Consider the following 20,028-nt stretch of genomic DNA (forward strand, 5'->3'; position numbering starts at 1 on the left):
CCATTGTGTGACTAGGATGTAGGATAACTCAATTTTCTCCTTAAATTTCCATATGAAATCCTACCTGACCGGAGGAAGTTTGAATGAAGCAGTCACACAGCGTGGGTTTCACAGATGTTTATCCTGTATGAGCCTAGATACTTGCTTGTGGAGCTGGACCACCTGCTGAGCCAAGTGTCCTGTTACAGTTACACACGCTGAAGGAGGATTGTAAGCTTCCATTAAATCCCCCCATATTCTTCACAGTATGTTTCTAAGAATAAGTCCCAGGTCAGTGTTTTAGGGCAGGGCATTCTCCACTTTTTGCCCAGGTGAGCTTAACCACCCTGCGCACCCACCGCAACCCACCGCAACCAATAAAGCTCCGCATTTACATTAATTTCCTGTAATACAAGTGCTTGCACACCAGGGTAGATTGCTATACGGACAGCTCATACAAGGTGCCTGGTGAATTAAAGGGACAGGGCTCACATTACTCCAATTAAAGGGCTAGCTACTTTACTGTCTTCAGGGCTGTTCCACCTACAAGTTGGTTCTTCATGGCTACATGTCTCCTCTGTTCTCATTATCTTGTGTCGTCTTTGTGTTTTGCAGCCATTTCCAAGGTGTCGTTGAAGGGAGGAAACAGCGCCTGTTCTGGCAAAGTTCAGGTCGTCCACGGTACCTCATGGAATGTGGTGCCGGCCTTTGAATGGGATGTGGAGGAGGAGGCCGTGCTGTGTAGGCAGCTTGGCTGCGGGCCTGCTATTGAACGTGCTCAGGTCAAGGCGATGTCAATAGACAGGCGAGCGGTTGCTCAGACAGATCTGCGCAGTGTGTACTGTGCCGGTCAGGAAAAAAGTCTGTCGGAATGCAGTTCTGTCATGTCCAAAGGTCACAAGTGTGAGTCTGGGGAGGCTGAGGTGCTGTGCTCACAATCAGGTATGAAGATCCGGAACTGACAGGGCCATGTAAGGGCGGTGGACAATGGCTATCCCATTCCTGCCCCTGAATACACCAATCACGTTATATTGTAGTGCGTGTATGTATGTATTGTGTATGGTGACATGGCAGTGTATACGTAATGTAAGGGTAATGCCCAGTGGTTGTAGGGTACAGTATAGGATAAGAACATAGGTTGGGGCTCACTACATAAGATAGCTAGGACAAGTTAGTGACTGTAGTTAGGTAGGGACATTAGGGTAAGGTAAGATTTAATGTTTGGAACTAGCCCATAATGGAAGGGTCTGAGTGTTAGGAGACCGCAGGAGCGAGAAAGAGAGGAGACCGCAGGAGGGAGACAGAGAGGAGACTGCAGGAGGGAGACAGAGTGGAGACCGCAGGAAGGAGACAGAGAGGAGACCGCAGGAGGGAAACAGAGAGGAGACCGCAGGAGGGAGACAGAGAGGAGACCGAAGGAAGGAGACAGAGAGGAGACCAGAGGAGGGAGACAGAGAGGAGACCGCAGGAGGGAGACAGAGAGGAGACCGCAGGAGGGAGACAGAGAGGAGACCGCAGGAGGGAGACAGAGAGGAGATCTGTTGTGAATTCTGTTGTTAAGCTCCCTCCTGTGGTCATGAATGGTACTTCGGCTGGTTCTGTCCATGGGCTTTGTCATGATTCCAATGGCAGGGAATCACAAAAGGACAAGCACCAACGAGCTCTAGGGTGATGGAACCTGAGCTGACCGCGACCCTAAACCTGAACACACAAATAACAATAGCCGGGGAACGTGCCTACGTTGATCCTAGACGTCTCGCACCAGCCGAAGATCTAACTTCCCCTATTAGAAGAAACACAGACCTCTCTTGCCTCCAGAGAAATACCCCACAGAAATAGCAGCCCCCCAAATATAATGACGGTGAAATGAGAGGAAGGCACATACACAGTATGAAAACAGATTCAGCAAAATGAGGCCCGCTAAAACTAGATAGCAGAGGATACAAAAGTAAACTGCGCGGTCAGCAAAAAACCCTTCAAAAAACCATCCTGCAATTACTTGAACTCATGTTCCAACTCATGGAACATGAGGAGCAATTACAGCCCACTAGAGCAACCAGCAGCAAAGAAACAATTATATGCAAGCTGGACAAGACAAAAATAAAGCAAAACGTGGAACAAGAAAATCAAAAACTTAGCTTGTCCTGAAGATTACTGAAGCCAGAAGCTGAGGTAACAAAACACTCTGATAACCTTGATAGCCGGCGGGGAAATGACAAGAAAGCCTGGTTAAATAGGAAACTCCCAAATCCTAATAGAACAGGTGGACACCAGAGACAGCAGAACACAAATCACCCAGTACCATCAGTAACCACCAGAGGGAGCCCAAAAACAGAACTCACAACAGTACCCCCCCCTTGAGGAGGGGTCACCGAACCCTCACGAGAACCACCAGGGCGACCAGGATGAGCCCTATGAAAAGCGCGGACCAAATCATCAGCATGAACATCAGAGGCAACCACCCAAGAATTATCCTCCTGACCATAACCCTTCCACTTGACCAAATATTGGAGTTTCCGTCTGGAAACACGAGAATCCAAGATCTTCTCTACAACATACTCCAATTCTCCCTCCACCAGCACCGGAGCAGGAGGCTCAAGCGAAGGAACAACAGGTACCTCATACCTCCGCAACAACGACCGATGGAACACATTATGAATAGCAAACGATGCCGGGAGATCCAAACGAAACGACACAGGGTTAAGAATTTCCAATATCCTATAAGGACCGATGAACCGAGGCTTGAACTTAGGAGAAGAGACCTTCATAGGAACAAAACGAGAAGACAACCACACCAAGTCCCCAACACGAAGTCGAGGACCCACGCGGCGACGGCGATTAGCAAACTGCTGAGCCTTCCCTGGGACAACTTCAAATTGTCCACCACATGACTCCAAATCCGATGCAACCCATCCACCACCATGTCCACTCCAGGACAATCAGAAGGCTCCACCTGACCAGAGGAAAAACGAGGATGAAACCCCGAATTACAAAACAAAAGGAGAAACCAAGGTAGCAGAACTAGCCCGATTATTAAGGGCAAACTCGGCCAGCGGCAAAAAGGTAACCCAGTCATCCTGATCAGCAGAAACAAAACACCTCAAATAAGTTTCCAAGGTCTGATTAGTTCGCTCCGTCTGGCCATTCGTCTGAGGATGGAATGCAGACGAAAAGGACAAATCAATGCCCATCTTAGCACAGAACGTCCGCCAAAATCTAGACACAAACTGGGATCCCCTGTCAGAAACGATGTTCTCCGGAATCCCATGCAAACGAACCACGTTCTGGAAAAACAGAGGGACCAACTCAGAGGAGGAAGGCAACTTAGGCAAGGGTACAAGATGAACCATTTTAGAAAAGCGGTCACACACAACCCAGATGACAGACATTTTTTGAGAGACAGGGAGATCCGAAATAAAGTCCATGGAAATGTGCGTCCAAGGCCTCTTCGGGATAGGCAAAGGTGACAACAATCCACTGGCTCGAGAACAGCAAGGCTTAGCCCGAGCACAAACCTCACAAGACTGCACAAAAGAACGCACATCCCTCGACAAGGAAGGCCACCAAAAAGACCTGGCCACCAAGTCTCTAGTACCAAATATTCCAGGATGACCTGCCAACGCAGAAGAATGGACCTCGGAGATGACTCTACTGGTCCAACTATCCGGAACAAACAGTCTCTCAGGCGGACAACGATCAGGTTTACCCGCCTGAAACTCCTGCAAAGCACGTCGCAAGTCTGGGAAGACGGCCGACAAAATCACCCCATCCCTAAGGATACCAGTGGGCTCAGAATTTCCAGGGGAGTCAGGCACAAAACTCCTAGAAAGAGCATCCGCCTTCACATTCTTTGAACCTGGCAGGTATGAAACCACAAAATTGAAATGAGAGAAAAACAGTGACCAACGAGCCTGTCTAGGATTCAGACGCCTGGCAGACTCAAGGTAAATCAGATTTTTGTGATCAGTCAAGACCACCACACGATGTCTAGCACCCTCCAGCCAATGACGCCACTCCTCAAATGCCCACTTCATGGCCAAAAGTTCCCGATTACCCACATCATAATTCCGCTCAGCGGGCGAAAATTTTCTAGAAAAGAACGCACATGGCTTCATCACCGAGCAATCGGAGCTTCTCTGTGACAAAACCGCCCCCTCTCCAATCTCGGAAGCATCAACCTCAACTTGGAAAGGAAGCGAAACATCAGGCTGACGCAACACAGGAGCAGAAGAAAACCGGCGTTTAAGTTCCCGAAAGGCCTCCACAGCCGCAGGAGACCAATCAGCAACATCAGCACCCTTCTTAGTCAAATCCGTCAAAGGCTTAACAACACTAGAAAAATTAGTTATAAAACGACGATAGAAATTAGCAAAGCCCAAGAACTTCTGCAGACTCTTAAGAGATGCAGGCTGCGTCCAGTCACAAATAGCCCGAACCTTGACGGGATCCATCTCAATAGTAGAAGGGGAAAAAATATACCCCAAGAAAGAAATCTTCTGGACTCCAAAGAGACACTTTGAGCCCTTTACAAACAAGGAATTAGCCCGCAGGACCTGAAACACCTTCCTGACCTGCTGAACATGAGACTCCCAGTCGTCAGAAAAAAACAAAATATCATCCAAATACACAATCATAAATTTATCCAGATATTCACGGAAAATATCGTGCATAAAGGACTGGAAGACTGAAGGAGCATTAGAAAGTCCGAAAGGCATTACCAAATACTCAAAATGGCCCTCAGGCGTATTAAATGCGGTTTTCCACTCATCACCTTGCTTTATTCGTATAAGATTATACGCACCCCGAAGATCAATCTTAGTGAACCATTTAGCCCCCTTAATGCGAGCAAACAAATCAGTCAACAAAGGCAAAGCATACTGATATTTTACGGTAATCTTATTCAAAAGACGATAATCTATACAAGGCCTCAAGGACCCATATTTTTTGGCCACGAAAAAAAAACCTGCTCCCAAAGGGGACGAAGATGGACGGATATGTCCCTTTTCCAAGGACTCCTTAACATAATCCCGCATAGCAGTATGCTCTGGCACTGACAGATTGAACAAACGACCTTTAGGAAATTTACTACCAGGAATTAAATCTATAGCACAATCGCAATCCCTGTGAGGAGGAAGCGAACTGAGCTTAGGCTCCTCAAAAACATCCCGATAATCAGACAAAAATACAGGAACCTCAGAAGGAGTAGATGAAGCGATAGAAATCGGAGGTGCATCATCATGAACCCCCTGACATCCCCAGCTTAACACAGACATTGTTTTCCAGTCAAGGACTCGATTATGAGTTTGTAACCATGGCAGACTAAGTACTAGAACATCATGTAAATTATACAATACCAGGAAGCGAATCACCTCCTGATGAACGGGAGTCATACGCATGGTCACTTGTGTCCAGTACTGAGGTTTATTCATAGCTAAAGGTGTAGAGTCAATTCCCTTCAAAGGAATATTTGATATTTGCAGATGATACAAAACTATGTAAAGCAGTTAATACAAGAGAAGATAGTATTCTGCTACAGATGGATCTGGATAAGTTGGAAACTTGGGCTGAAAGGTGGCAGATGAGGTTTAACAATGATAAATGTAAGGTTATACACATGGGAAGAAGGAATCAATATCACCATTACACACTGAACGGGAAACCACTGGGTAAATCTGACAGGGAGAAGGACTTGGGGATCCTAGTTAATGATAAACTTACCTGGAGCAGCCAGTGCCAGGCAGCAGCTGCCAAGGCAAACAGGATCATGGGGTGCATTAAAAGAGGTCTGGATACACATGATGAGAGCATTATACTGCCTCTGTACAAATCCCTAGTTAGACCGCACATGGAGTACTGTGTCCAGTTTTGGGCACCGGTGCTCAGGAAGGATATAATGGAACTAGAGAGAGTACAAAGGAGGGCAACAAAATTAATAAAGGGGATGGGAGAACTACAATACCCAGATAGATTAGCGAAATTAGGATTATTTAGTCTAGAAAAAAGACGACTGAGGGGCGATCTAATAACCATGTATAAGTATATAAGGGGACAATACAAATATCTCGCTGAGGATCTGTTTATACCAAGGATGGTGACGGGCACAAGGGGGCATTCTTTGCGTCTGGAGGAGAGAAGGTTTTTCCACCAACATAGAAGAGGATTCTTTACTGTTAGGGCAGTGAGAATCTGGAATTGCTTGCCTGAGGAGGTGGTGATGGCGAACTCAGTCGAGGGGTTCAAGAGAGGCCTGGATGTCTTCCTGGAGCAGAACAATATTGTATCATACAATTATTAGGTTCTGTAGAAGGACGTAGATCTGGGTATTTATTATAATGGGATATAGGCTGAACTGGATGGACAAATGTCTTTTTTCGGCCTTACTAACTATGTTACTATGTTACTATGAATAGGGACTTCCAGAGGCTCAAGACTAAACCCACATCGCTTGGCAAATGACCAATCCATAAGACTCAGAGCAGCGCCTGAATCTACATAGGCATCGACGGAAATGGATGATAATGAGCAAATCAGAGTCACAGACAGAATGAACTTAGACTGTAACGTACTAATGGCAACAGACTTATCAACCTTTTTTGTGCGTTTAGAGCATGCTGATATAACATGAGCTGAATCACCACAATAAAAGCACAACCCATTTTTCCGCCTATAGTTTTGCCGTTCACTTCTAGACTGAACTCTATCACATTGCATTGTCTCAAGTGCCTGTTCAGAAGACACCGCCAAATGGTGCACAGGTTTGCGCTCCCGTAAACGCCGATCAATCTGAATAGCCATAGTCATAGACTCATTCAGACCCGTAGGCGCAGGGAACCCCACCATAACATCTTTAATGGCCTCAGAAAGGCCATCTCTGGACTTTGCAGCCAGGGCGCACTCATTCCACTGAGTAAGCACTGACCATTTCCGAAATTTTTGACAATATATTTCTGCTTCATCTTGCCCCTGAGAGAGAGCTAATAAAGCTTTTTCAGCCTGAATCTCCTGGTTAGGTTCCTCATAGAGCAAACCCAATGCCAGAAAAAACACATCCACATTAAGCAACGCAGGATCCCCTGGTGCCAATGCAAATGCACAATTTTGAGGGTCACCCCGCAGGAAAGATATAATAATCTTAACCTGCTGAGCAGGGTCTCCAGAAGAGCGAGATTTCAAAGAAAGGAACAGCTTGCAATTGTTCCTAAAATTCAGAAAACTAGATCTATCTCCAGCAAAGAACTCTGGAATAGGAATTCTAGGTTCAGACATAGGAGCATGTACAACAAAATCTTGTATATTTTGAACCTTAGCAGCAAGATTATTCAAGCTGGAAGCTAAACTCTGGACGTCCATGATAAACAGCTAAGGTCAGAGCCATTCAAGGATTAAGAGGAGGAAAAAAAAAAAAAAAAAATCAGCCAGGCTGCAAGTAAGGCTAGGCAGCAACCTCAGAGGAGAGAAAAAAAAAAAAAAAAACTTCCTCAGACTACTTTTCCTCCTACTTCAGCCCAAACATTTTGGCCGGCTATGCTGTCATGATTCCAATGGCAGGGAATCACAAAAGGACAAGCACCAACGAGCTCTAGGGTGATGGAACCTGAGCTGACCGCGACCCTAAACCTGAACACACAAATAACAATAGCCGGGGAACGTGCCTACGTTGATCCTAGACGTCTCGCACCAGCCGAAGATCTAACTTCCCCTATTAGAAGAAACACAGACCTCTCTTGCCTCCAGAGAAATACCCCACAGAAATAGCAGCCCCCCAAATATAATGACGGTGAAATGAGAGGAAGGCACATACACAGTATGAAAACAGATTCAGCAAAATGAGGCCCGCTAAAACTAGATAGCAGAGGATACAAAAGTAAACTGCGCGGTCAGCAAAAAACCCTTCAAAAAACCATCCTGCAATTACTTGAACTCATGTTCCAACTCATGGAACATGAGGAGCAATTACAGCCCACTAGAGCAACCAGCAGCAAAGAAACAATTATATGCAAGCTGGACAAGACAAAAATAAAGCAAAACGTGGAACAAGAAAATCAAAAACTTAGCTTGTCCTGAATATTACTGAAGCCAGAAGCTGAGGTAACAAAACACTCTGATAACCTTGATAGCCGGCGGGGAAATGACAAGAAAGCCCGGTTAAATAGGAAACTCCCAAATCCTAATAGAACAGGTGGACACCAGAGACAGCAGAACACAAATCACCCAGTACCATCAGTAACCACCAGAGGGAGCCCAAAAACAGAACTCACAACAGGGCTTCCTCTGGTGGTTGTGAGTGGGGCTGCGGCTTCTGAGGTTCCTTCCACAGGTGACGAGGTTAATTCGTTAACTGGCTGCTCTATTTAACTCCACCTAGATCATTGCTCCATGCCACCTGTCAATGTTCCAGTATTGGTCTAGTTCGCTCCTGGATCGTTCTTGTGACCTGTCTTCCCAGCAGAAGCTAAGTTCCTGCTTGTTTTTCTCTGTTTGCTATTTTTTCTGTCCAGCTTGCTATTTTTATTTTTGTCTTGCTTGCTGGAAGCTCTGGGACGCAGAGGGAGCGCCTCCGCACCGTGAGTCGGTGCGGAGGGTCTTTTTGCGCCCTCTGCGTGGTCTTTTTGTAGTTTTTTGTGTTGACCGCAAAGTTACCTTTCCTATCCTCTGTCTGTTCAGTAAGTCGGGCCTCACTTTGCTAAATCTATTTCATCTCTGTGTTTGTATTTTCATCTTAACTCACAGTCATTATATGTGGGGGGCTGCCTGTTCCTTTGGGGAATTTCTCTGAGGCAAGGTAGGCTTTATTTTTCTATCTTTAGGGCTAGCTAGTTCCTTAGGCTGTGACGAGGTGCCTAGGGAGCGTCAGGAGCGCTCCACGGCTATTTCTAGTGTGTGTGATAGGATTAGGGATTGCGGTCAGCAGAGTTCCCACGTCTCAGAGCTTGTCCTGTATTATTAGTAACTATCAGGTCATTCCGTGTGCTCTTAACCACCAGGTCCATTATTGTCCTCACCACCAGGTCATAACAGTACAGGTGGCCAAAAGTATTAATGCATCTCAATAGAGGGATAAGAGAAGTTCTGAGACCATTTTTTTTTCTTTGCACTGTGTTTTGCCTTTCTTTTCCCCTAGACCTCTGGGTGGTTCAGGATACAGGTGTGGATATGGACATTCAAGGTGTGTCCTCTTGGATGGATAATCTCACTGCAAGGGTACAAAACATTCAAGATTTTGTGGTTCAGAATCCGATGTCAGAGCCTAGGATTCCTATTCCTGATTTGTTTTTTGGGGATAGATCTAAGTTTCTGAATTTCAAAAATAATTGTAAATTGTTTCTTGCTTTGAAACCCCGCTCCTCAGGTGACCCTGTTCTACAAGTGAAAATCATTATTTCTTTGTTACGCGGCGACCCTCAAGACTGGGCATTTTCCCTTGCGCCAGGAGATCCAGCATTGCGTGATGTTGATGCATTTTTTCTGGCGCTTGGATTGCTTTATGATGAACCAAATTCAGTGGATCAGACAGAGAAAATCTTGCTGGCTCTGTGTCAGGGTCAGGATGAGGTAGAGATATATTGTCAGAAGTTTAGGAAGTGGTCTGTACTCACTCAGTGGAATGAATGTGTCCTGGCAGCAATCTTCAGAAAGGGTCTTTCTGAAGCCTTTAAGGATTTCATGGTTGGATTTCCCATACATGCTGGTCTGAATGAGTCTATGTCTTTGGCCATTCAGATCGATCGACGCTTGCGTGAGCGTAAAGTTGTGCACCATTTGGCGGTATTATCTGAGCATAGACCTGAGCCTATGCAATGTGATAGGACTTTGACCAGAGCTGAACGGCAAGAACACAGACGTCGGAATGGGCTGTGTTTTTACTGTGGTGAATCCACTCATGCTATCTCCGATTGTCCTAAGCGCACTAAGCGGTTCGCTAGGTCTGCCACCATTGGTACGGTACAGTCGAAATTTCTTTTGTCCGTTACTCTGATTTGCTCTTTGTCATCATATTCTGTTTCGGCATTTGTGGATTCAGGCGCTGCCCTGAATTTGATGGACTTGGAGTTTGCTAGGCGCTGTGGTTTTTTCTTGGAGCCCTTGCAGTATCCGATTCCATTGAGAGGAATTGATGCTATGCCTTTGGCCAAGAATAAGCCCCAGTACTGGACCCAATTGACCATGTGCATGGCTCCTGCACATCAGGAGGATATTCGCTTTTTGGTGTTGCATAATCTGCATGATGTGGTCGTTTTGGGGTTGCCATGGCTACATGTCCATAATCCAGTATTGGATTGGAAATCTATGTCTGTGTCCAGCTGGGGTTGTCAGGGGGTACATGGTGATGTTCCATTTTTGTCTATTTCGTCATCCACCCCTTCTGAAGTCCCGGAGTTTTTGTCGGATTACCGGTATGTATTTGATGAGCCCAAATCCAGTGCCCTACCTCCTCATAGGGATTGCGATTGTGCTATCAATTTGATTCCTGGTAGTAAGTTTCATAAGGGCCGACTGTTCAATTTATCTGTGCCAGAACACGCCGCTATGCGGAGTTATATTAAGGAATCCTTGGAGAAGGGTCATATTCGTCCGTCGTCGTCACCATTGGGAGCAGGGTTCTTTTTTGTGGCCAAGAAGGATGGTTCTTTGAGACCTTGTATTGATTACCGCCTTCTTAATAAGATCACAGTCAGATTTCAGTACCCTTTGCCGCTGCTGTCCGATTTATTTGCTCGGATTAAGGGGGCTAGTTGGTTCACCAAGATAGATCTTCGTGGTGCGTATAATCTTGTGCGTATTAAACAGGGCGATGAATGGAAAATAGCATTTAATACGCCCGAGGGCCATTTTGAGTACCTGGTTATGCCATTCGGGCTTTCCAATGCTCCATCAGTATTTCAGTCCTTTATGCATGACATCTTCCGAGAGTACCTGGATAAATTCCTGATTGTATATTTGGATGATATTTTGGTCTTCTCGGATGATTGGGAGTCTCACGTGAAGCAGGTCAGAATGGTGTTCCAGGTCCTTCGTGCTAATTCTTTGTTTGTGAAGGGGTCTAAGTGTCTCTTTGGAGTTCAGAAGGTTTAATTTTTGGGGTTCATTTTTTCCCCTTCTACTATCGAGATGGACCCTGTTAAAGTCCAGGCCATTTATGATTGGACTCAGCCCACATCTGTGAAGAGTCTGCAAAAGTTCCTGGGCTTTGCTAATTTTTATCGTCGCTTCATCAGTAATTTTTCTAGCGTTGCTAAACCGTTGACGGATTTGACCAAGAAGGGTGCTCATGTGGTCAATTGGTCTTCTGCGGCTGTGGAAGCTTTTCAGGAGTTGAAGCATCGTTTTTCTTCTGCCCCTGTGTTGTGCCAGCCAGATGTTTCGCTCCCGTTTCAGGTCGAGGTTGATGCTTCTGAGATTGGAGCAGGAGCTGTTTTGTCACAAAGAAGTTCTGATGGCTCGGTGATGAAACCATGTGCCTTTTTTTCTAGAAAGTTTTCGCCTGCTGAGCGCAATTATGATGTTGGCAATCGAGAGTTGTTGGCCATGAAGTGGGCATTCGAGGAGTGGTGTCATTGGCTTGAAGGAGCCAAGCATCGCGTGGTGGTCTTGACGGATCACAAGAATTTGACTTATCTCGAGTCTGCCAAACGGTTGAATCCTAGACAGGCTCGTTGGTCGCTATTTTTCTCCCGTTTTGATTTTGTGGTTTCGTACCTTCTGGGCTCTAAGAATGTGAAGGCTGATGCCCTGTCAAGGAGTTTTGTGCCCGACTCTCCGGGTGTTCCTGAGCTGGCGGGTATTCTCAAAGAGGGGGTAATTTTGTCTGCCATCTCTCCTGATTTGCGGCAGGTGCTGCAAAAATTTCAGGCTGATAGACCTGACCGTTGCCCAGCGGAGAAACTGTTTGTCCCTGATAAATGGACTAGTAGAGTTATCTCTGAGGTTCATTGTTCGGTGTTGGCTGGTCATCCTGGAATCTTTGGTACCAGAGATTTGGTGGCTAGATCCTTTTGGTGGCCGTCTTTGTCACGGGATGTGCGTTCTTTTGTGCAGTCCTGTGGGACTTGTGCTCGGGCTAAGCCCTGCTGTTCTCGTGCCAGTGGGTTGCTTTTGCCCTTGCCGGTCCCGAAGAGGCCCTGGACGCATATTTCTATGGATTTTATTTCGGATCTCCCTGTCTCTCAAAAGATGTCGGTCATTTGGGTGGGTTGTGATCGCTTCTCTAAGATGGTCCATTTGGTACCCTTGTCTAAATTGCCTTCCTCCTCTGATTTGGTGCCGTTGTTTTTCCAGCATGTGGTTCGTTTACATGGCATTCTGGAGAACATCGTTTCGGACAGAGGTTCCAAGTTTGTTTCGAGGTTTTGGTGATCCTTCTGTGCTAGGATGGGCATTGATTTGTCTTTTTCCTCGGCTTTCCATCCTCAGACAAATGGCCAAACCGAACGTACTAATCAGACTTTGGAAACATATCTGAGATGCTTTGTTTCTGCTGATCAGGATGATTGGGTGTCCTTTTTGCCTTTGGCTGAGTTCGCCCTTAATAATCGGGCCAGCTCGGCTACTTTGGTTTCGCCGTTTTTCTGCAATTCTGGTTTCCATCCTCGTTTCTCTTCAGGGCAGGTTGAGTCTTCGGACTGTCCTGGTGTGGATACTGTGGTGGATAGGTTGCAGCAGATTTGGACTCATGTGGTGGACAATTTGACATTGTCCCAGGAGAAGGCTCAACGTTTCGCTAACCGCCGGCGCTGTGTGGGTCCCCGACTTCGTGTTGGGGATTTGGTTTGGTTGTCGTCTCGTTATGTTCCTATGAAGGTTTCCTCTCCTAAGTTTAAGCCTCGTTTCATTGGTCCGTATAAGATTTCTGAGGTTCTCAATCCTGTGTCATTTCGTTTGACCCTTCCAGCTTCTTTTGCCATCCATAATGTATTCCATAGGTCGTTGTTGCGGAGATACGTGGCGCCTGTGGTTCCATCCGTTGATCCTCCTGCCCCGGTGTTGGTTGAGGGGTAGTTGGAGTATGTGGTGGAGAAGATTTTGGATTCTCGTATTTCGAGACGGAAACTCCAGTACCTGGTCAAGTGGAAGGGTTATGGTCAGGAAGATAATTCCTGGGTCTTTGCCTCTGATGTTCATGCTGCCGATCTGGTTCGTGCCTTTCATTTGGCTCGTCCTGGTCGGCCTGGGGGCTGTGGTGAGGGTTCGGTGACCCCTCCTCAAGGGGGGGGTACTGTTGTGAATTCTGTTGTTAAGCTCCCTCCTGTGGTCATGAATGGTACTTCGGCTGGTTCTGTCCATGGGCTTCCTCTGGTGGTTGTGAGTGGGGCTGCGGCTTCTGAGGTTCCTTCCACAGGTGACGAGGTTAATTCGTTAACTGGCTGCTCTATTTAACTCCAGCTAGATCATTGCTCCATGCCACCTGTCAATGTTCCAGTATTGGTCTAGTTCGCTCCTGGATCGTTCTTGTGACCTGTCTTCCCAGCAGAAGCTAAGTTCCTGCTTGTTTTTCTCTGTTTGCTATTTTTTCTGTCCAGCTTGCTATTTTTATTTTTGTCTTGCTTGCTGGAAGCTCTGGGACGCAGAGGGAGCGCCTCCGCACCGTGAGTCGGTGCGGAGGGTCTTTTTGCGCCCTCTGCGTGGTCTTTTTGTAGTTTTTTGTGCTGACCGCAAAGTTACCTTTCCTATCCTCTGTCTGTTCAGTAAGTCGGGCCTCACTTTGCTAAATCTATTTCATCTCTGTGTTTGTATTTTCATCTTAACTCACAGTCATTATATGTGGGGGGCTGCCTGTTCCTTTGGGGAATTTCTCTGAGGCAAGGTAGGCTTTATTTTTCTATCTTTAGGGCTAGCTAGTTCCTTAGGCTGTGACGAGGTGCCTAGGGAGCGTCAGGAGCGCTCCACGGCTATTTCTAGTGTGTGTGATAGGATTAGGGATTGCGGTCAGCAGAGTTCCCACGTCTCAGAGCTTGTCCTGTATTATTAGTAACTATCAGGTCATTCCGTGTGCTCTTAACCACCAGGTCCATTATTGTCCTCACCACCAGGTCAAAACAGAGATCGCAGGAGGGAGACAGAGAGGAGACCGCAGGAGGGAGACAGAGAGGAGACCGCAGGAGGGAGACAGAGAGGAGACCGCAGGAGGGAGACAGAGAGGAGACCGCAGGAGGGAGAGAGAGGAGACCGCAGGAGGGAGACAGAGAGGAGACCGTAGGAGGGAGACAAAGAGGAGACCGCAGGAGGGAGACAGAGAGGAGACCATAGGAGGGAGACAGAGAGGAGACCGCAGGAGGGGGACAGAGAGGAGACCACAGGAGGGCGACAGAGAGGAGACCGCAGGAGGGGGACAGAGAGGAGACCACAGGAAGGAGACAGGAGATCGCAGGAGGGAGACAGAGAGGAGACCGCAGGAGGGAGACAAAGAGGAGATCGCAGGAAGGAGACAGAGAGGAGACCACAGGAGGGAGACAGAGAGGAGACCGCAGGAGGGAGACAGAGAGGAGACCGCAGGAGGGAGACAGAGAGGAGACCGCAGGAGGGAGACAGAGAGGAGACCGCAGGAGGGAGACAGAGAGGAGACCGCAGGAGGGAGACAGAGAGGAGACCGCAGGAGGGAGACAGAGAGGAGACCGCAGGAGGGGGACAGAGAGGAGACCACAGGAAGGAGACAGGAGATCGCAGGAGGGAGACAGAGAGGAGACCGCAGGAGGGAGACAGAGAGGAGACCGCAGGAGGGAGACAGAGAGGAGACCATAGGAGGGAGACAGAGAGGAGACCGCAGGAGGGGGACAGAGAGGAGACCACAGGAGGGCGACAGAGAGGAGACCGCAGGAGGGGGACAGACAGGAGACCACAGGAAGGAGACAGGAGATCGCAGGAGGGAGACAGAGAGGAGACCGCAGGAGGGAGACAAAGAGGAGATCGCAGGAAGGAGACAGAGAGGAGACCACAGGAGGGAGACAGAGAGGAGACCGCAGGAGGGAGACAGAGAGGAGACCGCAGGAGGGAGACAGAGAGGAGACCGCAGGAGGGAGACAGAGAGGAGACCGCAGGAGGGAGACAGAGAGGAGACCGCAGGAGGGGGACAGAGAGGAGACCACAGGAGGGAGACAGAGAGGAGACCGCAAGAGGGGGACAGAGAGGAGACCACAGGAAGGAGACAGGAGATCGCAGGAGGGAGACAGAGAGGAGACCGCAGGAGGGAGACAAAGAGGAGACCGCAGGAAGGAGACAGAGAGGAGACCACAGGAGAGAGACAGAGAGGAGACCGCAGGAGGGAGACAAAAAGGAGACCGCAGGAAGGAGACAGAGAGGAGACCGCAGGAGGGAGACAGAGAGGAGACCGCAGGAGGGAGACAAAGAGGAGACCGCAGGAAGGAAACAGAGAGGAGACCGCAGGAGGGAGACAGAGAGGAGACCGCAGGAGGGAGACAGAGAGGAGACCGCAGAAGGGAGACAGGAGACCGCAGGAGGGAGACAGAGAGGAGACCACAGGAAGGAGACAGGAGATCGCAGGAGGGAGACAGAGAGGAGACCGCAGGAGGGAGACAGAGGAGACCGCAGGAGGGAGACAGAGAGGAGACCGCAGGAGGGAGACAGAGGAGACCGCAGGAGGGAGACAGAGAGGAGACCGCAGGAGGGAGACAGAGAGGAGACCGCAGGAGGGAGACAGAGAGGAGACCGCAGGAGGGAGACAAAGAGGAGACCGCAGGAGGGAGACAGAGAGGAGACCGCAGGAGGGAGACAGAGAGGAGACTGAAGGAAGGAGACAGGAGACCGCAGGAGGGAGACAGAGAGGAGACCGCAGGAGGGAGACAGAGAGGAGACCGCAGGAGGGAGACAGAGAGGAGACCGCAGAAGGGAGACAGAGGAGACCGCAGGAGGGAGACTGAGAGGAGACCACAGGAAGGAGACAGGAGATCGCAGGAGGGAGACAGAGAGGAGACCGCAGGAGGGAGACAGAGAGGAGACCGCAGGAGGGAGACAGAGAGGAGACCGCAGGAGGGAGACAGAGAGGAGACCGCAGGAGGGGGACAGAGAGGAGACCACAGGAAGGAGACAGGAGATCGCAGGAGGGAGACAGAGAGGAGACCGCAGGAGGGAGACAGAGAGGAGACCATAGGAAGGAGACAGAGAGGAGATCGCAGGAGGGAGACAGAGAGGAGACCACAGGAAGGAGACAGGAGATCGCAGGAGGGAGACAGAGAGGAGACCGCAGGAAGGCGACAGAGAGGAGACCACAGGAAGGAGACAGGAGATCGCAGGAGGGAGACAGAGAGGAGACCGCAGGAGGGAGACAGAGAGGAGACCGCAGGAGGGAGACAGAGAGGAGACCGCAGGAGGGAGACAGAGAGGAGACCGAAGGAGGGAGACAGAGAGGAGACCGCAGGAGGGGGACAGTGAGGAGACCACAGGAAGGAGACAGGAGATCGCAGGAGGGAGACAGAGAGGAGACCACAGGAGGGAGACAGAGAGGAGACCGCAGGAGGGAGACAGAGAGGAGACCGCAGGAGGGAGACAGAGAGGAGACCGCAGGAGGGAGACAGAGAGGAGACCGCAGGAGGGGGACAGAGAGGAGACCACAGGAAGGAGACAGGAGATCGCAGGAGGGAGACAGAGAGGAGACCGCAGGAGGGAGACAGAGAGGAGACCATAGGAAGGAGACAGAGAGGAGATCGCAGGAGGGAGACAGAGAGGAGACCACAGGAAGGAGACAGGAGATCGCAGGAGGGAGACAGAGAGGAGACCGCAGGAAGGCGACAGAGAGGAGACCACAGGAAGGAGACAGGAGATCGCAGGAGGGAGACAGAGAGGAGACCGCAGGAGGGAGACAGAGAGGAGACCGCAGGAGGGAGACAGAGAGGAGACCGCAGGAGGGAGACAGAGAGGAGACCGAAGGAAGGAGACAGAGAGGAGACCGCAGGAAGGAGACAGGGAGGAGACCGAAGGAAGGAGACAGAGAGGAGACCGCAGGAAGGAGACAGAGAGGAGACCGCAGGAAGGAGACAGAGAGGAGACCGCAGGAGAAGCAGGGGAGTCTACAGACGAAATAGAAAAGAGTCTGCAGAATACATAGAGGAGTCCTACGGAGAGCTACAAAGATGTCCAGTGGTGGTGACAGAGGAGTCAGAATGACAAAGGAGTATGGATGAATGTAAATTCTGGAGGAGGAGGACAGAGAGCTCCGCAGGGACACAGATGTGTGGCAGACGCTACTTTTGGACCACTGAAGATAGAAGGATGGAGGGACAGAGGGAGACCTAACATTTGCCCGGTTTGTGTTTGTAAATCCTGTCATCTGCTGCCATCTTACCCGCCATACTTGCCTCTTCTCCTGCAGTGATATCTAAGGTGAGACTGGCCGGTGGAGACTCCCGCTGCTCTGGACGGGTGGAGGTATTCTATAACCAGGCTTGGGGCACCGTGTGTGATGACACCTGGGATATTTCGGATGCCCATGTGGTGTGCAGACAGGTGGGATGTGGACCCGCAGAACGAGTCCCTGGAGGAGCGTATTTTAGCCCTGGATCAGGACCAATATGGCTGGAAAAACTGTTTTGTAATGGCACAGAGAACCTGATATCCCAGTGCGGAGGAGTCGTGTCCAAAAACAGCTTGTGTCTCCACTCACAGGATGCGGGTGTGATCTGTACAAGTAAGCATCCATCACAAAGCCCCCAAAGTGTGATAGAGACCCTCGTATCAAGCATAGGAGCACGGCTTCACTATGAATAGTGAATCAGGGCCATGAAACGATGAGCTGACACTCTCCTCCTCCCTAGTGCTCAATGACGCTCCGCTCAGCCACCCTACGGATAGGAATATTGGGATTTTAGCGACAGGTGCAGGCGCTAGAATTATGGGAGACATATTCTGGCATCATGGCACAGTTCTGAACACAATGCATTCACTTGCATTGCTGCGGGGTCTGCGAATCAGCCCAGAATTAATATTGCAGAACAATGGGGAGACAAAGAGCGCAATAGGGTCTTATCCACATTACACAGAGGAGAATATACACCAAATTTGCTCACCTGGTTAGGATGAGATTAGAGCATATAGATAGCGGCTGCTGCAGATCCACAGGTCTTCACCGACCAGAGAAAATAATGTCTTCAAAGGGAGATTTGTAGTTAAAGTTCTGCGCTGCCGCTAAGATGAATTTCAGGAGAGTATAGTTGATTTACAGTGGTTTTATTCTACGCGTTTCAGGGGTCTCATGCCCCCTTCATCAGGAAATACCACACAGAATATACAGGCATCACAGGTATAAATACTTTTGCAAGGTTACAAAAAAATGGGCACCAACAGGTCAGATGACTCAGTGTCAAAGTTCAATGATAATACACAACTAACAATTCAAACAATTAGAGAGGTATATATAATGAAAAAAATACAATGATTTCTTATATATTGCTAGACAATAGGTCCAAATTTGCAGCATTTAGGAGAAAATAAAAAAAAACATCTCTACTTAAATGGACAAGAACCTGCAATGAAAGGAATTACTTCAGTTCAGAAGCGTATGCCTTACAGAAGAACTACAGTGTGTAATCAACAAGCTGCTTTTTCTTATCAAAAATCCATTGGAATCTTTACATTGAATGTGGAATAAAATCATGTTTTATTATTTTACATTAAAAAATATATATATGAAAATTAATTTGTGGTGGTTTGTAGTGATCTAAAATTACGAAAATTATAATTAGTGAGTTTAAAATTGCGTCACGTACATAAGTGTAACAATTTAAGCAGCGAACCAGCGCTCGAAGTGAGCACGGAAACAAAGTGAAAGTGACACTTAACCTGTCCAAGGACTAATGATAGATACCATATGTAACAAGAGACAATATAGCATTGCCAAGAGAGGGGAATGAATGAATACACCACATTCAGTGATCACAAAGTAAAGGAGGATTACATTAAGGCTACGTTCACATTTGCATTGTGCGCCGCTGCGTCGGCGACGCAACGCACAACGCAAATAAAAACGCACCAAAACGCACGCAAAAACACTGCGTTTTGCGACGCATGTGTCGTTTTTTCCCGAAATTTCGACGCAAAAAAAATGCAACTTGTTGCGTTTTCTTTGCCCGACGCTTGCGGCAAAAAAAAACGCATACGTCGCACAACGCATGTCCATGCGCCCCCCATGTTAAATATAGTGGCGCATGAGTCGCCGCTGCGTTTCCCGACGCTGCGTCGGGAAACGCTAATGTGAACGTAGCCTAAGAGCTCCTGTCGGGAGGGGTCTGTACACCCTGTGAAGCCACCACAATCAGCACTATCTCCCAGGATTTAATCCCAAGAGTCTCCTCCTTTCTGCTGCCAGGAGTCCCTTCGTCCCTTCTCATGCTGCGGTTCTTTGTGGTCACTGAGTGTGGTGTATTCATTCATTCCCCTCCCTTGGCAATGCTATATTGTCTCTTGTTACATATGGTATCTATCATTAGTCCTTGGACAGGTGAAGTGTTACTTTCACTTTGTTTCCGTGCTCACTTCGAGCGCTGGTTCGCTGCTTAAATTGTTACTCTTATGTACGTGACGCAATTTTAAACTCACTAATTATAATTTTCATAATTTTAGATCACTACAAACCACCACAAATTAATTTTCATATATATATTTATATTTTTTAATGTAAAATAATAAAACATGATTTTATTCCACATTCAATGTAAAGATTCCAATGGATTTTTGATAAGAAAAAGCAGCTTGTTGATTCCACACGGTAGTTCATCTGTAAGGCATTTGCTTCTGAACTGGAATAATTCCTTTTCTTGCAGGTTCTTGTCCATTTAAGTAGAGATGTTTTTTTTTTTGCTTTTTTTGTTTTTAATTTACTCCTAAATGCTGCAAATTTGGACCTATTGTCTAGCAATATATAAGAAATCATTGAATTTTTTTCATTATATATACCTCTCTAATTGTTTGAATTGTTAATTGTGTGTTATCATTGAACTTTGACACTGAGTCATCTGACCTGTTGGTGCCCATTTTTTTTGTAACCTTGCAAAACGATTTATACCTGTGATGCCTGTATATTCTGTGTGGTATTTCCTGATGAAG

General features: G+C 48.0%; 1 protein-coding gene across 1 annotated transcript in view; it reads left to right on the forward strand.

Annotated features, from left to right (window-relative positions):
* LOC138680998 (scavenger receptor cysteine-rich domain-containing group B protein-like) overlaps positions 1-20,028 on the forward strand; it is a 75,116-nt gene that overhangs the window by 38,930 nt on the left and 16,158 nt on the right. The window contains exons 5-6 of the mRNA XM_069768181.1: positions 595-921; positions 17,300-17,614. Coding sequence (XP_069624282.1) covers positions 595-921; positions 17,300-17,614 — 642 coding nt within the window. The remainder of the gene's footprint in view (positions 1-594; positions 922-17,299; positions 17,615-20,028) is intronic.

The sequence above is a fragment of the Ranitomeya imitator genome, chromosome 5 (genome assembly GCF_032444005.1).
Source record: "Ranitomeya imitator isolate aRanImi1 chromosome 5, aRanImi1.pri, whole genome shotgun sequence".
In the NCBI taxonomy this organism is placed as follows: domain Eukaryota; kingdom Metazoa; phylum Chordata; class Amphibia; order Anura; family Dendrobatidae; genus Ranitomeya; species Ranitomeya imitator.